The sequence below is a fragment of the Callithrix jacchus genome, chromosome 8 (assembly GCF_049354715.1).
Source record: "Callithrix jacchus isolate 240 chromosome 8, calJac240_pri, whole genome shotgun sequence".
NCBI classification, from domain to species: domain Eukaryota; kingdom Metazoa; phylum Chordata; class Mammalia; order Primates; family Cebidae; genus Callithrix; species Callithrix jacchus.
This window is the reverse complement of record NC_133509.1, coordinates 38,725,948-38,743,617: the sequence shown is the minus strand read 5'-3', so window position 1 is coordinate 38,743,617 and position 17,670 is coordinate 38,725,948. Positions and strand designations below refer to the sequence as shown.

General features: G+C 42.0%; 1 protein-coding gene across 11 annotated transcripts in view; it reads left to right on the top strand.

The window, feature by feature from the left end:
* TNFAIP8L3 (TNF alpha induced protein 8 like 3) overlaps positions 1-17,180 on the top strand; it is a 39,716-nt gene extending 22,536 nt beyond the window's left edge. For 4 of the 11 annotated variants that reach the window (XM_035259645.3, XM_054239650.2, XM_054239649.2 and 1 more), the window contains 3 exons: positions 2,366-2,465; positions 13,459-13,665; positions 15,355-17,180. In XM_035259645.3, the coding sequence (XP_035115536.1) occupies positions 13,602-13,665; positions 15,355-15,917 (627 nt within the window). In that variant the 5' untranslated portion in view covers positions 2,366-2,465; positions 13,459-13,601 and the 3' untranslated portion in view covers positions 15,918-17,180. Of the gene's footprint in view, positions 1-2,365; positions 2,466-3,750; positions 3,934-13,458; positions 13,666-15,354 lie in introns of all 11 variants that reach the window. The other 7 variants (XM_054239654.2, XM_054239655.2, XM_054239653.2 and 4 more) reach the window with 3 other exon arrangements.
* Positions 17,181-17,670: the final 490 nt, after the last annotated feature.

Below are 17,670 nucleotides of genomic sequence, written 5' to 3'. Positions count from 1 at the left end.
CCAAAATTGGATACATTTCTACTTAAAAGCAAAGAATGCCTTAGCAAAATAGAAATAAAAGGAAGATAACTTGATAAGGGGTATCCATCAAAACCCATAGCAAACAATGCATACTCAGGAATATTTTAGAGACAATACTGTTAAAGTTAAGAACAAGACAGGGATGCCATGTAACACTTTCTATTCAACACTGTGCTGGATTTTCTCCTGGTGTCATAAAACAGAAAAAGAAATAGGGGGGTCAAAGAAAACAATCATTTCGTGTAGGCAATGTTGTCTACATAAAAAATCCAAGAGATGCTATATAAAATATATTAGAATTCATAACAGAGCTCAGCAAAATGTTTCAATTGGAGATTAGTATACAGGGATCAGTTGGGCTCCTTTGCATCATTAATAATTTAGAAACTGTAACAGAAAATTTACACTAATAGCAGCAACCAGAAGTATAAGGTAGCTAGTGGTAAATCTAATGAAAGATATACAAGAGCTTTATGGAGAGGACTGTAAACATGACTGAAGGACACAGAAGGAGATCTGACTAAATGGAGAGACATACCATGTTAATGGAGAGGAAGTTCAGTATCATAAAAATACCAGTTTAGGCCAGGTGCAGTGGCTCACACCTGTAATCCCAGCACTTTGGGAGGTCAAAGCAGGTGGATCACCTGAGGTCAGGAGTTCAAGACTAGCCTGACCAAAAAGGAGAATCCCAGCTACTCAGGAGGCTGAGGCAGGAGAATCTCTTGAACCCAGGATGTGAAGGTTGCGGTGAGCCGAGACTGTGCCATTACACTGCAGCCTGGGCAACAAGAGCAAAAGTCTGTCTCAAAAAAAAAAGTAGATTTCTGTCCTAAAGACACCATAGCAAAGTTAAAATGTAATGCTACAGACCGGGAGAAGATAGTTCCCACCCCTGTGATTAGCAGAGGTTTGGTATCATAAGCAAAATGTACAATAAAGACAAATATATATAATTCAACTGAAAAAAATGAGTAAATTATATGAACAAGAAATTTGCAGAAGAGAAAAACCTTAAAGCCCAATAAACACACAAATATATTGACTCTCACTAGTAATCAGGGACATGCCTATTAAAACAAGGTACCTTTTTATACCTATCAGATTGGCAAAAATTAAAAAGTTGGTTGATTTGAAGTGTTGATGAGGAAGTGGAACCACAGGAACTCAGACACTGCTGCTGGGAGTGAAAATGAGTGCAGTCCCTCTGGAGAGCTATTGGCAGCCCTTGCTGCTGCAGGACTTGGCAATCAAGTTCTAGGTGTAGACCCCAGGAGACTGTTGTGTATGTGCGCACACAAAGAGACATGTTTGTGGACTTTTTTGCTTGCAGAAAATGGCAAGAACTTCAATGTCCATCAGTAGGAAACTTGAATATATAATATATTTACATAAGCAACTAAATGACTAAACAGGATACATCTTGAAAACAGGATGTGGAATAAAGAGATGCAGAAGGATCTGTGTAGTATGACACCTTTTGTGTGTAGTTTAAACATGATGTTGATGCATGTATACTCACAAAATGAGAGGAAAGCATAAAAACATGATGGATGAAACAAAAATACAACTTCTGAAGTGCAGTTTGATCTGGGAGCTAGAAGCAGAAGAGAGGGAGTTGGAAGCCAAGAGGACTTTATCTCTCCCTTTGAGGGTAAAATATTAAGAATTTTTCCATCCAGGTGGTGTTCACACAGTGTTTGTTAAACTGTGTTCTGTTTTGTCCATATGTTTTAAATGCTTAATATTTAAACTATTAAGAATTGTTCCATTTGGGTGGTGGCCACACAGTGTTAAATTATCTTCTATTTTGTCTATGTTTGAAATGCTTGGTGGTTTTTAGAAAATTAATTCTCGTGAGGGGAAAAAAACTGCTCAATCTCCATCCTAAAATGGGCAGTAATTCAGCAAACATTTAAACTAATTAATGTTTGTCACTCCTTGCTTCACAGCTCAGTGTGGCAGGCTGAAGCACTGGACTCAGGCAGACTTTGGGGCAGACTGCCCAATCCAGCTCTGCCACTTTCTAAATGGTAGATTCAGACAAGCTACTTAATCTCTCTTTGCCTTGGTTTCCTTGATGTGAAATGCTGCATCTACTGCTATTGCTGACATTAGTGCCTACTTCATGCAGTTGTTGCAAGAATGTGACGGTTTAACTGTGCATAAAGCACACAGAAGAGTGAGCACTTTATTATTATTATGCCTGAATATGATCTACCATTCAGAGAGACACTAGTTATTTGTTGGATGCAAGGGATGGGGGGGGGGGGGGGATGAATAGCTTTATTTAAAGAAATCATATAAGTAGATGTTGTTTTTAGTGATGGTTACTTTTCTGCAGTGAGCCAAAAATATCTCTCAGATCTCCAAAATTAACCTGTTGATTTGGATATGATTCACCTCCCCAGTGGCTTCACAAGTATCTGCTTCAGTTAGCTCTGGTAAGTAAAATTATCAAACACTGATTCACTTTTCAGAGCTGGCTGTAAAATCAATATGAAAAGCAAAATCAATATATGACTGTTGAAATAGATAGAATTCCCTCAATAATTGAAAGCTACATCTATCTTCAAATCTTGATGAATGAATATGTGCTATTCTATCGCATAAGATTGTCCCTTTTAAAAAAAAAGTGATGAAATACAACTCTTCTAGGTAGATGGAGATTTAAATTGAGGCCTTTAATGTTTCAAATAAGTGAGAAATCACAGTCATTAGGGAGCCAAGGGCAATTTTTCCAAGGCAGAAGCAAGAAGGCAAAGACGGCAGGCTTTGGTGTTTGGTGAACTGGGGCCTAGCTGCAGCTTTGCTGCTTACTGGCAACTTAGCTTGCAGTGAATTACTTAAATTGGCTGTGCCTCAGTTTCCTCATCTATAAAATGGAACTCACAGTCCCTTTCTTGAGAATTGTTGTGAGGATCAAATACATGGTACATAGCACCTCTTGTGCCTAATCTGTACTCAGCAGTTGTCCTTGTCTCTGACATTATCATTAATTGAGTTATAGATTGCACAGTGTTGATGGGTGGTGGATTGGAGGCTCTAAAATAAGATGAGATAATGAGCTAAATGGTTTTACAGCTCTCCCTGCCAACCTCTCTTCACTTCAAGGCCCAGGAATAGGGGTAGGGGAAAGGTTTTCATCTTTAAGACAGTTAAATGCTGCTTTTCAAGTGTAATTATTCAGTGTAAGACATTAAGCAGTCTGAAATAGTGACTGCTTTTTGACTCCCATTGCTTTTGTATGTTCTTACTCATCACCCTCAAAATGTCCAAAATAGTTGGGAAATTTTGTCATGTTTGGTGCCCCCAAAACACACAAATCCCCATTTCTGGCTTGTGGATGAATGAATCTCTGGAACTGTTCAGCTACCCAGGATTTCAGGGGCACCTAAGCCTGAGTTTGAGTCAGGAAGGCTGGTCACATGGCAGAGGGAGTGAAGACTGATGAACCAAGAATCCGTGTTCTGTGTTTGGTTGTCTCCAGTAATTGAGGCCTTCATCCTTCCAACCTCTGCCCCAGTCCTACTGCATCCAATCCTGCCTCTCCCTCCACCCTAATTTTTAAATAATTCATTCTCTTGATGAAAGAGGAGTGGTAGACCAGGTGTGGTGGCTCACGTCTGTAATCCCAGCACTTTGGGAGGCCGAGGAGGGTGGATCATGAGGTCAGGAGTTCAAGACCAGCTTGGCTAACCTGGTGAAACCCCATCTCTACTATTACAGGTGGTACACACCTGTAATCCCAGCTTATTACAGGAGGCTGAGGCAGGAGAATCGCTTGAACCCAAGAGGCGGAGGTTGCAGTGAGCTGAGATCGCACCACTGCACTCCAGCCTGGGAAACAGAGCAAGACTCAGTCTCGCCAAAAAAAAAAGAGGAGGGGCGATTTGATGGTGGACAACAAAGGTGAGAGAAACTCCCAAGAGAGATACAGTGTGGCTCTGACTAAAGTGAATAGAGAATCCACTTTAACCAGCTAAATGGATGTGTTTGTATTTTGAAGGAAGAGCCAACTTATCCCTCAATATAAGCCCTAGTGGGCTTATTATGTTAGGAAGATGGGTCTTTTCATCATCTCTTCCTTACCGGAAAAGAACGACATTTGCAGGGGAAAATGGGAAGCCCAGGGTAGGACAGGTGAGGTTTGAAGTGTCCTGCTAGATATGCTGGTGTCACCATCTCCACCCAGATCTTCCACAGTTACCTGGAATTCAGGACTGAATTCATCTTCCCTACAGGCTGGCTCCTCCTCCAAGATGCCCATTTCAGTTAGTGGCATCTCTATATCCCTTCACCCCATCTGTCTCTCAAGCTAGAAGAAACACTCACGTCATCTTTGACTCATCCCTGAACCCCAGCAATCACCAATGCTGTTCTTTACTGTGCTCTCTCCCTGTCACCCAGAGAACAAGCTAAAGATCAGAAACACAAGAAGTTTAACTATCTTTCTAATTGCTCTGGCTTCCTACTGCCTTTGGGAAATATCTCAAGGCAAGTAAAAGTGTTTGAGATCTATTCTTTTTCAGGTTGTCCTATAGAAATGTTTGAAATGTTGATGGCCCATTTCTTGTCAGATCTGATTAGATCATTACTTTTCCTTTAAAGTGGGGCTGCAGAAAAGCTCTTGCCAAGAGGAGGGATAATTGTCCACTCTACGTTTTCCTGCTATTCACATGAGCTTATATGATTATCGTCTTGTCTTCGGTCCTCAGTTTTGTTTCTTTCAGGGATCTCTTGAAATCACCAGGCTATTTTGCAAGGGCTAGTTTATTTAGAATGAAGTAATATAATCAGTGAGTCTGTATAACCAAGCACACATAAACATATGCTGAAATAAATCAAAACTGCTGAAAGAGAACAAACAAGTGAGGGATACACTAAGCGTCTCTCCCCACCCCATGTGGGGGATCTTTCCCTCATTCCTCAGAATGCCACACAACAGTGGGGCCCAAATCTGTCTGTGTATTAAATATTAGTAAAGCTTAATTTATCTCATTACAAAAAAAGGAAACCTAAATAGAGGTTCTAAGAGTTCCATTTTGTGCATCCAACCAGTGGTACCTTGTAGAGGCTACTGTCTTTTAAGTCATGGGTCCCACAAGCTGACTGCTTCCGTGGCAGGTGGCGAAAATTTGGAAGACTTCAGGTCTTCCCAGAAGCAAGGGTAAGCTCTGGGTATCTGTCTTCAAGGTAAGTGGTTTCTTTGGAGGGTTGGGAAGGGACCAGACCCAAGAAAGACGTCTTCAAGGATATGCTGTGAAGTTAACCCTGAGTCTGAAAAATCCATTCCTTAACCTTCTAAATCATCTAAGTTTTACCATGGGTGCCTTTTAAAGTGTCCCTAAATGCCTTTTGTAAGCCTCAAAAGTGCCATCTCACTCAAGTATGCGAGGAATTGGACTAATAAAAGGCATTTTTCAAGAGCTTCTAAGCTTTGATCATTTCTCCATGGGGGAGGGGAGGATCAAGGTATTATTTTTTTATTTTTTTGCTTTGAATTAAAATTCTCTTTGAATTAGAGACACCCCACCATCCCTTAAGGATTTCATTTCATTCTACCTCCTCCAGCTCCATGTTCTTTCTTTAGAATTCTAGGAGTATACAAACAACATTTTTATACAAGGGATGGAAAATGTTTTCTAGTTTGACTCCACTGGAGATGCAACAACTCAATGAGTCTCTCTGGAAACCACAACTATGTTAGCTTCACATTTCAAACACTACTTAAAGTTCCTTAATGTTTCTTGCTCCCACAAGTACTTAGGGACAACCAAAAACCTAAAGCAGAGACAGTGTCTTTTTGAGGAGGCGTTTTAGCTTTGTCAGGATATCCCATCCTGCAGACCACCACGCTTCACCCCTGCAGCAAATACCTTCCTCATTATTCACCCACAGAACAGAAAAGGAGCTGGGAAGGGGCAGGGAGGCCATCACTCCACTCCCTGGCTCCTGGCCACTTAGCAGTAGTGAAAGATGGAACATGAGGGATGTGACAGGTTCAGTCAGCTTTTCTGGCTGCATAAACGGAGCAGAACGGAATTTTTCTGATGCATTAACGGCCTGAAAGTTCAAGTTCAGGCTGGACGTGGTGGCTCACACCTGTAATTCCAGCACTTTGGGAGGCTGAGGTGGGTGAATCACAAGGTCAGAAATTCAAGATCAGCCTGGCCAACATGATGAAACCCTATCTCTACTAAAAATATAAAAATTAGCCAGACATGGTGGCATGCGCCTGTAGTTCCAGCTACTCAGGAGGCTGAGGCAGGAGAATCGCTTGAACCCAGGAGGCAGAGGTTGCAGTGAGCCAAGATTGTGCCACTGCACTCCAGCTGGGTAACACAGCAAGACTCTGTCTCAAAAAAACAAAAAAAGTAAGTTCAAAAAGTTCAAAGTAGTTTGTGATCCTGTTCCCTCTCAAAGGAGTCTTACCTGAAGTTCTCTCTCTTTTTTTTTTTTTTTTCAACTAACGATTAAGTTTAAGTGATTGAATGCCAGAAACTTGGACTACCAGGAATCTCCCTCTGCCCAGGGCTCTTACCCCATCCCTTGGGCCTTCCTTTCCTACCTTCCCTGTTGTCTGGGTCCCCTGTCTTGACAGATGATGCCCATTAAGCACTCCAGATTGTTTTCTTCTGGGAACCATCTTCACTCTTAACTTCTGCTTGACATTTTTAGTTAATTCTCTTGCCTGCCATTATCCTAAGCTATTTAGAGAAGTAAAGTAATTCTGATGTGTACTGGCTATTACAAATAATTTCCCATTTTATAATTTTGACACAACTATCCACACTTACATTCAAGTTTTCCACACACTCCTTAGAGAAGTTTCCGAGTCCTGTGAAAAAGAGGGGAAAATAGCTGTCCCCTCACCCTGTCCACTCCCACATCCTGGAGTGATGCTCAGAGCCCTTTTCTGGGCTATAGCTGAGAGCTCAGAGCCTGTCATCTTTTATAATCATCATTTATTTTTCTCAAAATGTATTTCCTCATTCTTATCATGCAGAAGCTTATCTACCCACTCACCCAGTTTGGTAAAGATCTTCCTGCTGTTTATCACCATCAGCTTGGCATTGCACCATTTGGAAGAGCTTAGTGTTTTCTAGAAACATGGAAACATCACTTGTACGCTGGCTGAACATCATTTCTGAAAGCGGCAGCTCAGACTGGCCCTAGCACTATTCCATGCAGCGAAGTCTCCCCCCATTCCCTCCACTTAAATTATCTTTTGCTTTCTCTCTCCAGACTAGCTCACCGCCATTGTCACACCATTCTCCCAACATAGTCCTGGTGTGTTTCCTTTCTTGTAAATGCTCAAATGGTCCTTATTCTCAGAGCCTTTATATTATCTTTACTTGAGTTCTTCTGTCAATCTTGGTTTAAGGAAGCCCCCTGTCTTTCTACCAGAATGAATTTGCTATCACTGCATAATCACATTTTTATGTCTATTCTGAGATTCTGAGGTATTATGAAAAATGGGAACTTTTGTTCAAACTTAGTTAAGAGAATTATTCCTGGCCAAAAGAGATTTCCTAGGGCTTGTATACAGAAATAAAAGAAGTTTTTACCAAGACCTATGCCCCATCTTTTGGTATTTCTCCATTAAAAAACCTGGTCCACTAGTTAGGCCTATTTCCCAAATATCCCACGCACACCCGTGACCTTGACTCCCAAAGCTTAGCTTATCGTCTTTCTCTCAGCCTGCAGTGTCTCTCCCTGGTGGGTCACCAATAGGCACCCTGTGCAGAAGCCTGAGGCAGAAGTATGGTTAAAAGCAAGCCCAAGATTTCCATGTGCAAAAAGTCTTCCAAATGGAACTGCTCCCTCAGTGCCTCTCTCTCCCTTAAATCATTTGTAACATTATGCATGCATGTTGGAAACAATGGTATCTCCCCACCTTTCCTATTAATCTCTGAAAGTTGTAAGAGTGTTCTGTTGACCAGTGTCTTTCTTGATTTTATTTCTCTCAGTCCTATTCCAGTATGTCCTATAATGCATGCCAGAGAATGTGACATATATATATATATATATATCATATATTTATATGCATATGTATATGTTCAGTAAGTTTGAGAAGTACTAGACTAAACAAAACTATGCAGGTATCTTTACCTACATAGAATGGTGAACTGTCAAAAGCAAACCATAATATATTGTCATCTACAAACTCATTTAACCGACCTCAAGGCCTTCTTTCCTGGAGCATCTAAAAGGACGAGCGCTCTGTGGGATACATGTTGGAGCACACTGCTGTAAATCAGGGGTCCTACATTCATCATGTCAGAATCACTTAGGGAGCTTGTGACAGTCTGGGGTAGAATTTGGAAATCTACTTTGTTGTTGTTTATTCTTAACCTTCCTGGTGATTTTGGCAGTTCACAACATTTGGGTTCATCTGCATGACAGTTTTGATCTTTAAAGCTTCAGAGACGCTATCCCTGTGACCCTCCTGAGCCCTCACTGTAGAAGTTTATACCCCAAATTACTTGCAGGTAAATAATAAATTCTTATACAAGAGAGATGGCTGGAAGCTTATCAGGGAAGCCACCCAGGGCCTTTGTGACTTGGGGAAAAACACTGGCCTGTATCCATGACTTTAGAAACCACTTCCTAACATAATAGCTGTCCCTACCTACATGTAAATCCACCTTCAGAGCCCATTTAGTTTACCCCAACTATTCTCACTCATTCCAGTGTGGGCTATTTCACATGTTTCTGTATTTTGTTTCATTGTCTATATCTGGCCTCATTGCAGGATCACATTCAGAGCAAGACCTAACTGAATACTTTTCCTGGGACTTCTTCATAGCTCTGGATACATAGTCAAACTAAGAGTAGATGCTCAATAATTGCAGAGAAAACAAGGGACAAAAGGGACCTTGGTCTAAAAGAGACAAAAGGTTGGCTCTAGAATTAAAAAGCAGGTAGAACGGGTGATTAATGTGGCAAGATGGGTGGCTACTCAGCTTCCCCTGCTGAGATAGGAGCTTCTTAAATGGTATCATCTTCCTCCACTCTGAAGTTGTATCTTTGTTACTTCTCTGTTCTTCATATGATATATATATATCACTAGTGGTTATGGAATAGACGACAAACTTGTCCCAATTTGTATGGGGCATTTCCAGTTTTAGCAATAACAGTCCACTGCCTGGGAAAGCCCTCCTTACTGGCAAACTGGACATTTGGTCACTCAGGAGGCAAAAATATTTCCCTAATCAAAAAAATCAAGATTGCTACATCTCATTCTACCCACCGAATACATTTCCTATTGCTACTGTAACAAATTACCAAAAATTAAGTGGCTTAAGACACCAATTTATCATCTTATATTCCTGGAGATCAGAAGGCCAAAATGGATTTTGCAAAGCTAATATCCAGGTGCTGGCAGGGGCTCTGTTTTTTGTTTGTTTGTTTGTTTTTGTTTTTCCTGGGGGCTTCAGGGGAGAATCCCCTTGCTGGCCATCTCCAGCTTCTACAGGACACATTCCTTGGTTCTGACTTCTTCCTCCATCTTCAGAGCCAGCCACCATGTCACCCCATCCTCTGTTTTCATCATCACATCTCTCCCAACTCACTCTCCCACCTCCCTCTTTCACTCTCAATCACATCTGCAAAGTCCCTTTTGCCATATACGGCAGCATATGCAGTGGTTCCAGGGATAAGAATGTGGATGTCTCTGGAGGCCTATTCTACCTACCACACCCACTTCTCTCTGGGAGTTGATAGAACACCTTAATGTATTAAAGAAATATTTTTAAAATCTCATAGAAAATAAGCTATTTCACTTTGCTTAATCAGTGTTTTTCAAATTTATGTAATCAAGAAATTCTATTTTTCTTCCCAAGGAACACTTCTTAACATTTTATGGAAGGCTGCTGCTCTTGCAAAAGAGTAGGATTCAGAATGGTAGATGGGTAGACTGCAAGTCCAGAGACATTCCACAACATGTGCAGAGTTTTGAGGGAACCAAGTTATAGATCCAAATTCCTCTTGACAACTTCATTACATATTCTTTGTACATACTAATATACAAACTCATCTGCCTAAGAAGAAACCTAAGGTCAAGGCATGGTGGATCTCCCTTTCTTCCACTCTTTTAGCCTCTACCTCCTGAGCTCAAGAAGTCCTCCTATCTTAGCATCCTGAGTAGCTGAGACCACAGGTGCATGCCTGGCTAATTTTTTATTTTATTTTATCTTTATTTTATTTTATTGAGACAGCGTCTCACTCTGTCATATAGGCTGGAGTGCAGTGGCAATATCACGGCTCACTGCAGCCTCAACCTCCTGGGCTCAAGCCATCCTCCCACCTCAGCCTCTCAAGTAGCTGAGACTACAGGTGCATGGCAGCACACCCAGCTAATTTTTGTATTTTTTCTAGAGGCAGGGTTTGCCATGTTGCCCAGGCTGGTCTCAAACTCCTAGGCTCAAGTGATCTGCCCAGCTCAGCCTCCCAAAGTGCTGGGATTACAGGGTATAGTGGCCAAGCAAAAAATCCTATTGGGACATTTTGCCCTGGGGTACAAAATCTCCTGGGTCAAACAAAGAGTTGATGTGAATTTTGCCTTGCCAATGATGACTCTTTTGATAAGGCACCATAATCTACCCCTGCCCATCTTATTTAGAGGTACATTTCCACTAAAACTTTATTACTTATGTCTAGTAAGTAGTTATCAAAAGTTTTGATATTTTATATCATACCTAAAATATTTAAAATGATAACTCGCTCCAAAGAAAAATTTTTAATTTTTGCTTAGAGATTTATGGTCCCTGGAATCTTCTTTTAATTTAAATTTAAACTCATATGCATCCTTTGGTTGTAGAGAATTTGATGGATTGATCAAATATTTTCAGGCATAAGCACATACATGCATTTAAAGTGCTGTGGGTGAAGCAGAACAGAGATACGATTTCAAGGAGAAAAAAAGAACAATGTAACAAGACCTTGTTTATGTCATTTTTAAAATGTTATATAATGGGCATTATATAACAACAGTAATTATGTTAATTGGACACATTTAAAAGAATTTAACAGGTTAGTTTGAAAATGTCACTATTTACATTATCCAGAAATTGTATCTTTCCTAACTAATCTTAACATGAAAAATACTTGCTGACAAGTTTTTAAATATTCGAGAAGGTACACAGTTTTAACAATTCTTTTGGGGGCCAGGCACAGTGCACATCCCTGTAGGCCCAGCTACTTGGGAGCTGAGACAGGAGGGTTGCTTGAGCCCTGGAGTTCAAGGCCAGCTTTGAGGGCACCATAGCGAGACCCCCATCTCAAAGAAAAACAAAATAAAATAAATGTTGATAAATTTAATTAATTTTTTTTGTTGTTGAGACAGTCTTGCTCTGTCAATCAGACTGGAGTGCACAGGCGCAGTCTCAGCTCACTGCAAGCTCTGCCTCCTGGGTTGAAGCACTTCTGGTGTCTTAGCCTCCCAAGTAGTTGGGACTACAGGTGCGTGCCATCATGCCTGGCTAATTTTTGTATTTTTAGTAGAGATGGATTTTAGCCATGTTGTTCAGGGTGGTCTTGAACTCCTGACTTCAACTGATCGACCAGCTTTTGCTTCCCAAAATGCTGGGATTACAGGCATGAGCCACAGTACCCAGCCAATTAGTTATTTTTTTTTTTTTTAATTGTTAGGGGGATATGTGAGGTCTAACTACTGGTCCAGAGCAGAATGGAGGAAATGCTGGCAGTACAAAGAGCAGGGTATGGAATCAGGCCAGCAGGAAGGCCTCCAGAAAAATGCCCACTTCACCCAACCGAAAGAGTTAAACAGGGCCTGGCACAATGCCAGCACTCCTTTCATTCAGCCAACACCTGCTGTGTGTGGCCAGTGTGCCAGGCATTGGGGGTAAAGTCGGGCTTAGACATGACTCCCTGCCCCCAGGCACTAACCTGCTATTGGACACATATGTAATTGACCTGCTGCTTCTGGGTAACTGCATGTTGGCTGCATTTCTAGAGAGTCTAAAGACCTTATTCTTGGGTAGTTTTTAGAAGCTGTGACTGACTACAAAGCCATGACTCATTTTGTTATATTCTAGAATGAATCAATCTAGATTCCACTATTCCTATTAGAATAGTCACCTGAGGAGGCATATGCTTATTTCAGTGACAGAGCAATTGCTCAAAAGTCTTTAAGCTTCATCTGTGGAATTCACTTTAAAGCATACAGTGCAATCTTTTGAATATGCTTAGTGCTTGTAAATATTTGCTTTTGGAGAACAACTTTGATTTTGCCCAAAACAAAAGCTATTCACCCAAAGCTCTGGCGATCATGGTAGTTGATGAGACTGGGCAGGAATATCATTTGACTCAAACTCAGGAATAGTATCAGTCAGGAAGTTGGAGATTTCTCATAGTAAAGAAGAGTCAGGAGAGACTGTTCATTCCTTTTATGTTTTGCAGGATGAGTGTTTATTCCTTTTAGCACTGAGGCAGGAGGGAAAATCCTGGCCATACCATGGTCACTTGACTGTGAAGTTGCTTTAAGATTCTGTTGTCTCAGACTTTGGGAGAGAGCTTGCTGGGGCTGTGGGAGACCCCTGGTGCTCACTGCTTTAGTTCTGCAGACCCCGCTGCAGCTACCCCATGCCAGGTTGTACTCTGGAGGGACCTGTAGCTGGAAGAAGCCAGAGAGCAGAAGTAGCTGTCCTTTAAGGACCCAGGGCTGAAGGTATGTGGCTGGGCAAGCCATGAAGGGGCATGTAGGGCCTGTGGAGTCCTGATAAGTAAGCAACAAGGAGGAAGAGGCCCCAAATAGGGGAGGGTTCCAGGCTGGGAAGAACAATGAATAATTGTTCTGAGAAATGGCTAATCACAAACCTGCAGGCACAGCCACCTCATTCTGTTTGTGGTCCCAGCAGCAGAACCTCTTCTGCATGTAGCTTCCTCCAGCACAACACTATAAAACTTCCTCCAGCTCGTGCCTCTTTGAAGACAGCCCCTTCTCTGCTGTTCTGCCTGTTGTAACCTTGCAACATATTTCATACTTTCCCTAATAATTCTACCTTTCTTACCTAAAGCTGTCTTGGTAAATTTCTTTACCACCCATGACACCAGCCCCAGCTAGTTGTACTGCAACAGGGCCTTTGTTTAAATTGCGTTTGAGTGCTTACTGAGTCTGTGTCTGCAAGGCCGGAGCATCCACTGATTAATCACTGCCCACTTAAAGAATGAATCCAGAGGAAACAAAGAGGGAGGGGCCAGACAAGGAGAATAGAAGACAGGGCACGTAGCCATCACTCTGTCTACTCTACCTATCCTGTCACTCCTGTGTGGACACAAAGCACTGGACAAAAGCTCATGGGATTCTCAAGGACCTTCAATTCTCAAATGAATATCGAGTATAAGTTTGGTATATACTGTATTTTACTACTTTCTTATTCTTCTGCATTTCTCTGGTATTTTACTCAACAGATACCATTTCCTAAACCCAAAACTGAGCTAGGTGCTGCGGGAGACATTCTCTCTGTCCTTGGGCAACTTGAATCTCCTTGGGAAGATAAGAACAATATGCATACATACTATAGAGTGAGGATGGCCAGTGTGTTTCATTTCAGATGTCAGCTCCAGCTAATTGGTGGCCTTGTGAAGTATTTCATCAAATCAAAGTCACCATCAATTGTAAGATGCCATTTTATGTGTTCTAAAGAAAGAAAAAAATGGCTGGGTACAGTGGCTCACACCTGTAATCTCAGCACTTTAGGAGGCTGAGGTGGGTGGATTACAAGGTCAGGAGTTCAAGACCAGCCTGGCCAGGATGGTGAAACCCTGTCTCTACTAAAAATACAAAAAATTAGCCAGGTGTGATGGTGGGCACTTGTAATATCAGCCACTCAGGAGGCTGAGGAGGAGAATTGCTTGAACCCAGGAGGCAGACGTTGCAGGGGCCAAGATCGTGCCATTGCACTTTAGCCTGGGCAATAGACAGACTCTGTCCAAAAAGAAAAAGAGAATGAAAAAGAAAAGAAAAGAAAAAAGGAATGAAGGAAGGAAGGAAGGAAGGAAGGAGGGAAGGAGGGAAGGAAGGAGAGAGAAAGAGAAGGAAATAAGCTGTAAGTTAAATTATGAACCACTGCTTTCTTATTACTTAGAATTTTTATTTATATTTATTGCAAGAGGCTTTTTAGACTTATTTGCATATAATGTGGATTTTAAAAAACATATTGCTCTCACTCATAAAGTAGAAAATAACAGCAAAATAAATTGGGTCTGGTTTTCCTAAGCTGCTTCACCTTCAGAGTACTACCCATCTGTAGCATCTTTGACATGGAGTTATTGATGTCTGTGTTCCCACAGTACAACTCTCTATGCCATCAAGAGTATTCAGACGGCAACAATTCTTACAAAAATTTCTCCTGACTTGCTCCCAAATCTCTGACACCTTTGGGTAGTAACAGCCACAGTACAATAGCTACCTGGCAACAGTGACTGAAAGACCCATCCAGTTTTCAATATTTCAAAAGCAAAAAAATACCTCTTAGACTCAATGATATGTCGGTTCTGAGATTCAGTCAACATTACTTTCATGATCAACTATCCATGTCTGCCCTGGGAATGGGGTTGACACTAGGGCTACATTCTCGCCACCAAGCAATAATTTGCTCCTGTATAGTTTGCAAAGCTGAATGGTTTCCAGTGTGACAGCAGTGGTAGGGAGTTCTCTGTGAGCTAGTAGAATCAGGAAAGCTTTATGAATGAAGTAGGTCTAAAAAGGTAAGATCTGACCTGGTTAATAGGACATGACCTCCAGCAGAGGAAACAGCAAAAGCACAGTTTAGAGCATTCAAAAGGATAAACAAACATGTCATGTGGAGAAGAAAGTAGGGGAACTAGGGTGGGCTGGGGTTTAGTTAGGGAGTTCGGGGATATATATATATATAAACATATAAGTTTTTGCTCTAAGAACATAAGTTCAAGTTAGTGTGTTTTACTTGTGGGAAAGTAATAAACAGTTTTTTGTTTTTGTTTTGGTTTTTTTTTGAGATGGAGTTTCACTGTTGTTACCCAGACTGGAGTGCAATGGCATGATCTTGGCTCACCGCAACCTCCGCCTCCTGGGTTCAAGCAATTCTCCTGCCTCAGCCTCCCAAGTAGCTGGGACTACAGGCGCACACCACCGTGCCCAGCTATTTTTTGTATTTTTAGTAGAGACGGGGTTTCACCTTGTTGAGCAGGATGGTCTTGATCTCTTGACCTCGTGATCCACCCACCTCAGCCTGCCAAAGTGCTGGGCTTATAGGCGTGAGCCACCGCGCCCAGCTATAAACAGTTCTTATATCTTTAAAACATTTATATCTTTCCTTACCATAGGTCCTGATGTTTTTAGTTCAAAGAGTCTTGCCCTTCAAGCCCAGAAGAAGATTCTAAGCAAAATAGCCAGCAAAACTGTGGCCAATATGTTGATTGATGACACCAGCAGCGAGATCTTTGATGAGCTCTACAAAGTCACCAAAGAGCACACTCGCAACAAGAAGGAAGCCCACAGAATCATGAAAGACTTAATCAAGGTGGCGATCAAAATTGGGATTCTCTACCGGAACAACCAGTTTAGCCAAGAGGAGCTTGTTATCGTGGAGAAGTTCCGGAAGAAGCTGAACCAGACCGCCATGACCATTGTCAGCTTCTATGAGGTGGAATACACCTTTGATAGGAATGTGCTCTCCAAGCTGCTGCATGAGTGCAAGGACCTGGTGCACGAACTGGTACAGCGACACCTGACGCCCAGGACCCATGGGCGCATCAACCATGTCTTCAACCACTTTGCCGATGTAGAGTTCCTCTCAACCCTCTATAGTCTGGATGGAGACTGTAGGCCCAACCTCAAGAGGATTTGTGAAGGAATCAATCAGTTGCTAGATGAGAAAGTCCTTTAAATGCCTTGCCTCCTCCTGGACTTTGCTGCTTTAAAGTTACAGTGCCCAACCATAATCTGGGTGAGAATCAAGAACATAAGCAGAAACCCTTGTCAAAGATGTCCATGTTCTGTCCTGTTTATCCCTCTGATGCTGATGCTGATGCTGAACTGAGCTTAGGTGTGTTTTTCTTCTGAGCTCTCTAAGAAAGTTTCTACTTAAAATCACCTGTGTGTAAGCCCAAAAGACATTTCATGTATTTTAAGCAGAAAGTCTCTTTTGCTCATTACAGTGAGTGCAGTTTATCTCACGGAGTGGGAGGAGCACTGGACTGGGAAACAGGACAAGGATTTGGTTTCCAACTTTACCAGTTAGGAAATTACCCTCTGCATTCTGGAACCAGGATGCCTGCCTGTCTGCCTCACAGGGCTGTTTTGAGGACCAGATGAGATGATGTATGTTCATGCTTTTGGAAACTCTAATGTAAGATCTTAATATTTTTGTCTTCTGAGTGTGAGGGGATAAACCTGGATGTAGAATATAAGCACCATAGGAGAAAAGAACAATAGAATCTAATGGACTGGGTTTGCAATCTGTCTCTAAATGCACTGCTTCAGACAAAGTAAAATCCAAAGGTGTGAAAAAGTGTAGCTGCAAATTGGAAAAATGTTTTTCAAGAGTTATGTTTTTGGCCTGGCGTGGTGGCTCACACCTGTAATCCCAGCACTTTGGGAGGCCTAGGCGGGAGGATTGCCTGAGGTCAGGAGTTTGAGACCAGCCTGGCCAACATGGTGAAACCCCATCTCTACTAAAATTACAAAAATTATCTGGGTATGGTGGTGCACACCTGTAATCCCAGCTACTTGGTAGGCTGAGGCAGGAGAACTGCTTGAACCCAGGAGATGGAGGTTGCAGTGAGCTGAGATGGTGCCAGTGCACTCTAGCCTGGGCAACAGAGCAAGACTCTGTCTTTTTTTTTTTTTTTCTTTAAAAAAAGGTGTTTTTAAGGTCTTAAATGTTTAGGTTTATGATCCTGCAGAGGGAAACTTTCCATGGGGGGTGGGGAGAGAGAGTTTTCCACCCATAACACAGAAACAGAAGCACTGTGCTCCCTCTGCAGGACCAGCCTTCCCTTATCTAAAGGGCATGGAGCTCAGGGAGGCTTTATTCCACACGCACGGGAGAGTCAGGCAGAATGAACCCCTACCAACCTTTCTTGGCCTTTCACAGTCATTTTGTGCTGTTGTCTTCTGGTTCATTAATAAATTGAAACTACCCTCCAAACAAGAGATCTTAGAGTTGTGATTCAAAATAAAATTCCTTGGAGTTAAATACAGTGTTAAGAATAACAGGATTGAAAAGAATAAGAAAATGAAGAGTAAGAGTTCTGCACTCGGACCCCAAGGGACAGTAGCTTCAGAGGAGCACAAGTAGGTGTGTCTGTGAGATGGTCAATGGGGAGCTAGCCCATAGACACGAACCACCTTCTCCAAATGCCACAGCCTTGCTTTCACAGTGCAGGTTCTGACATCTTTTCATCATAGTCTTAACTAACATCAGGACAATGTACTTCCTTTCAACATTGTGCCATATTAAAAGACTCGCTCCTTTTGCCTTTTCTCCCATCCTCCTGTGCTTCTCTCTGTCTAATAACAATGTAAAAATACCATACTAGCTCAGCCCTATGGTTCATGCCACCCCATGGTCTAATCTATCTCCAGCAGGAGCATCAAGAGATGGTTTGTGGGAAGGTGTGAAACAATGTGCACTGAGC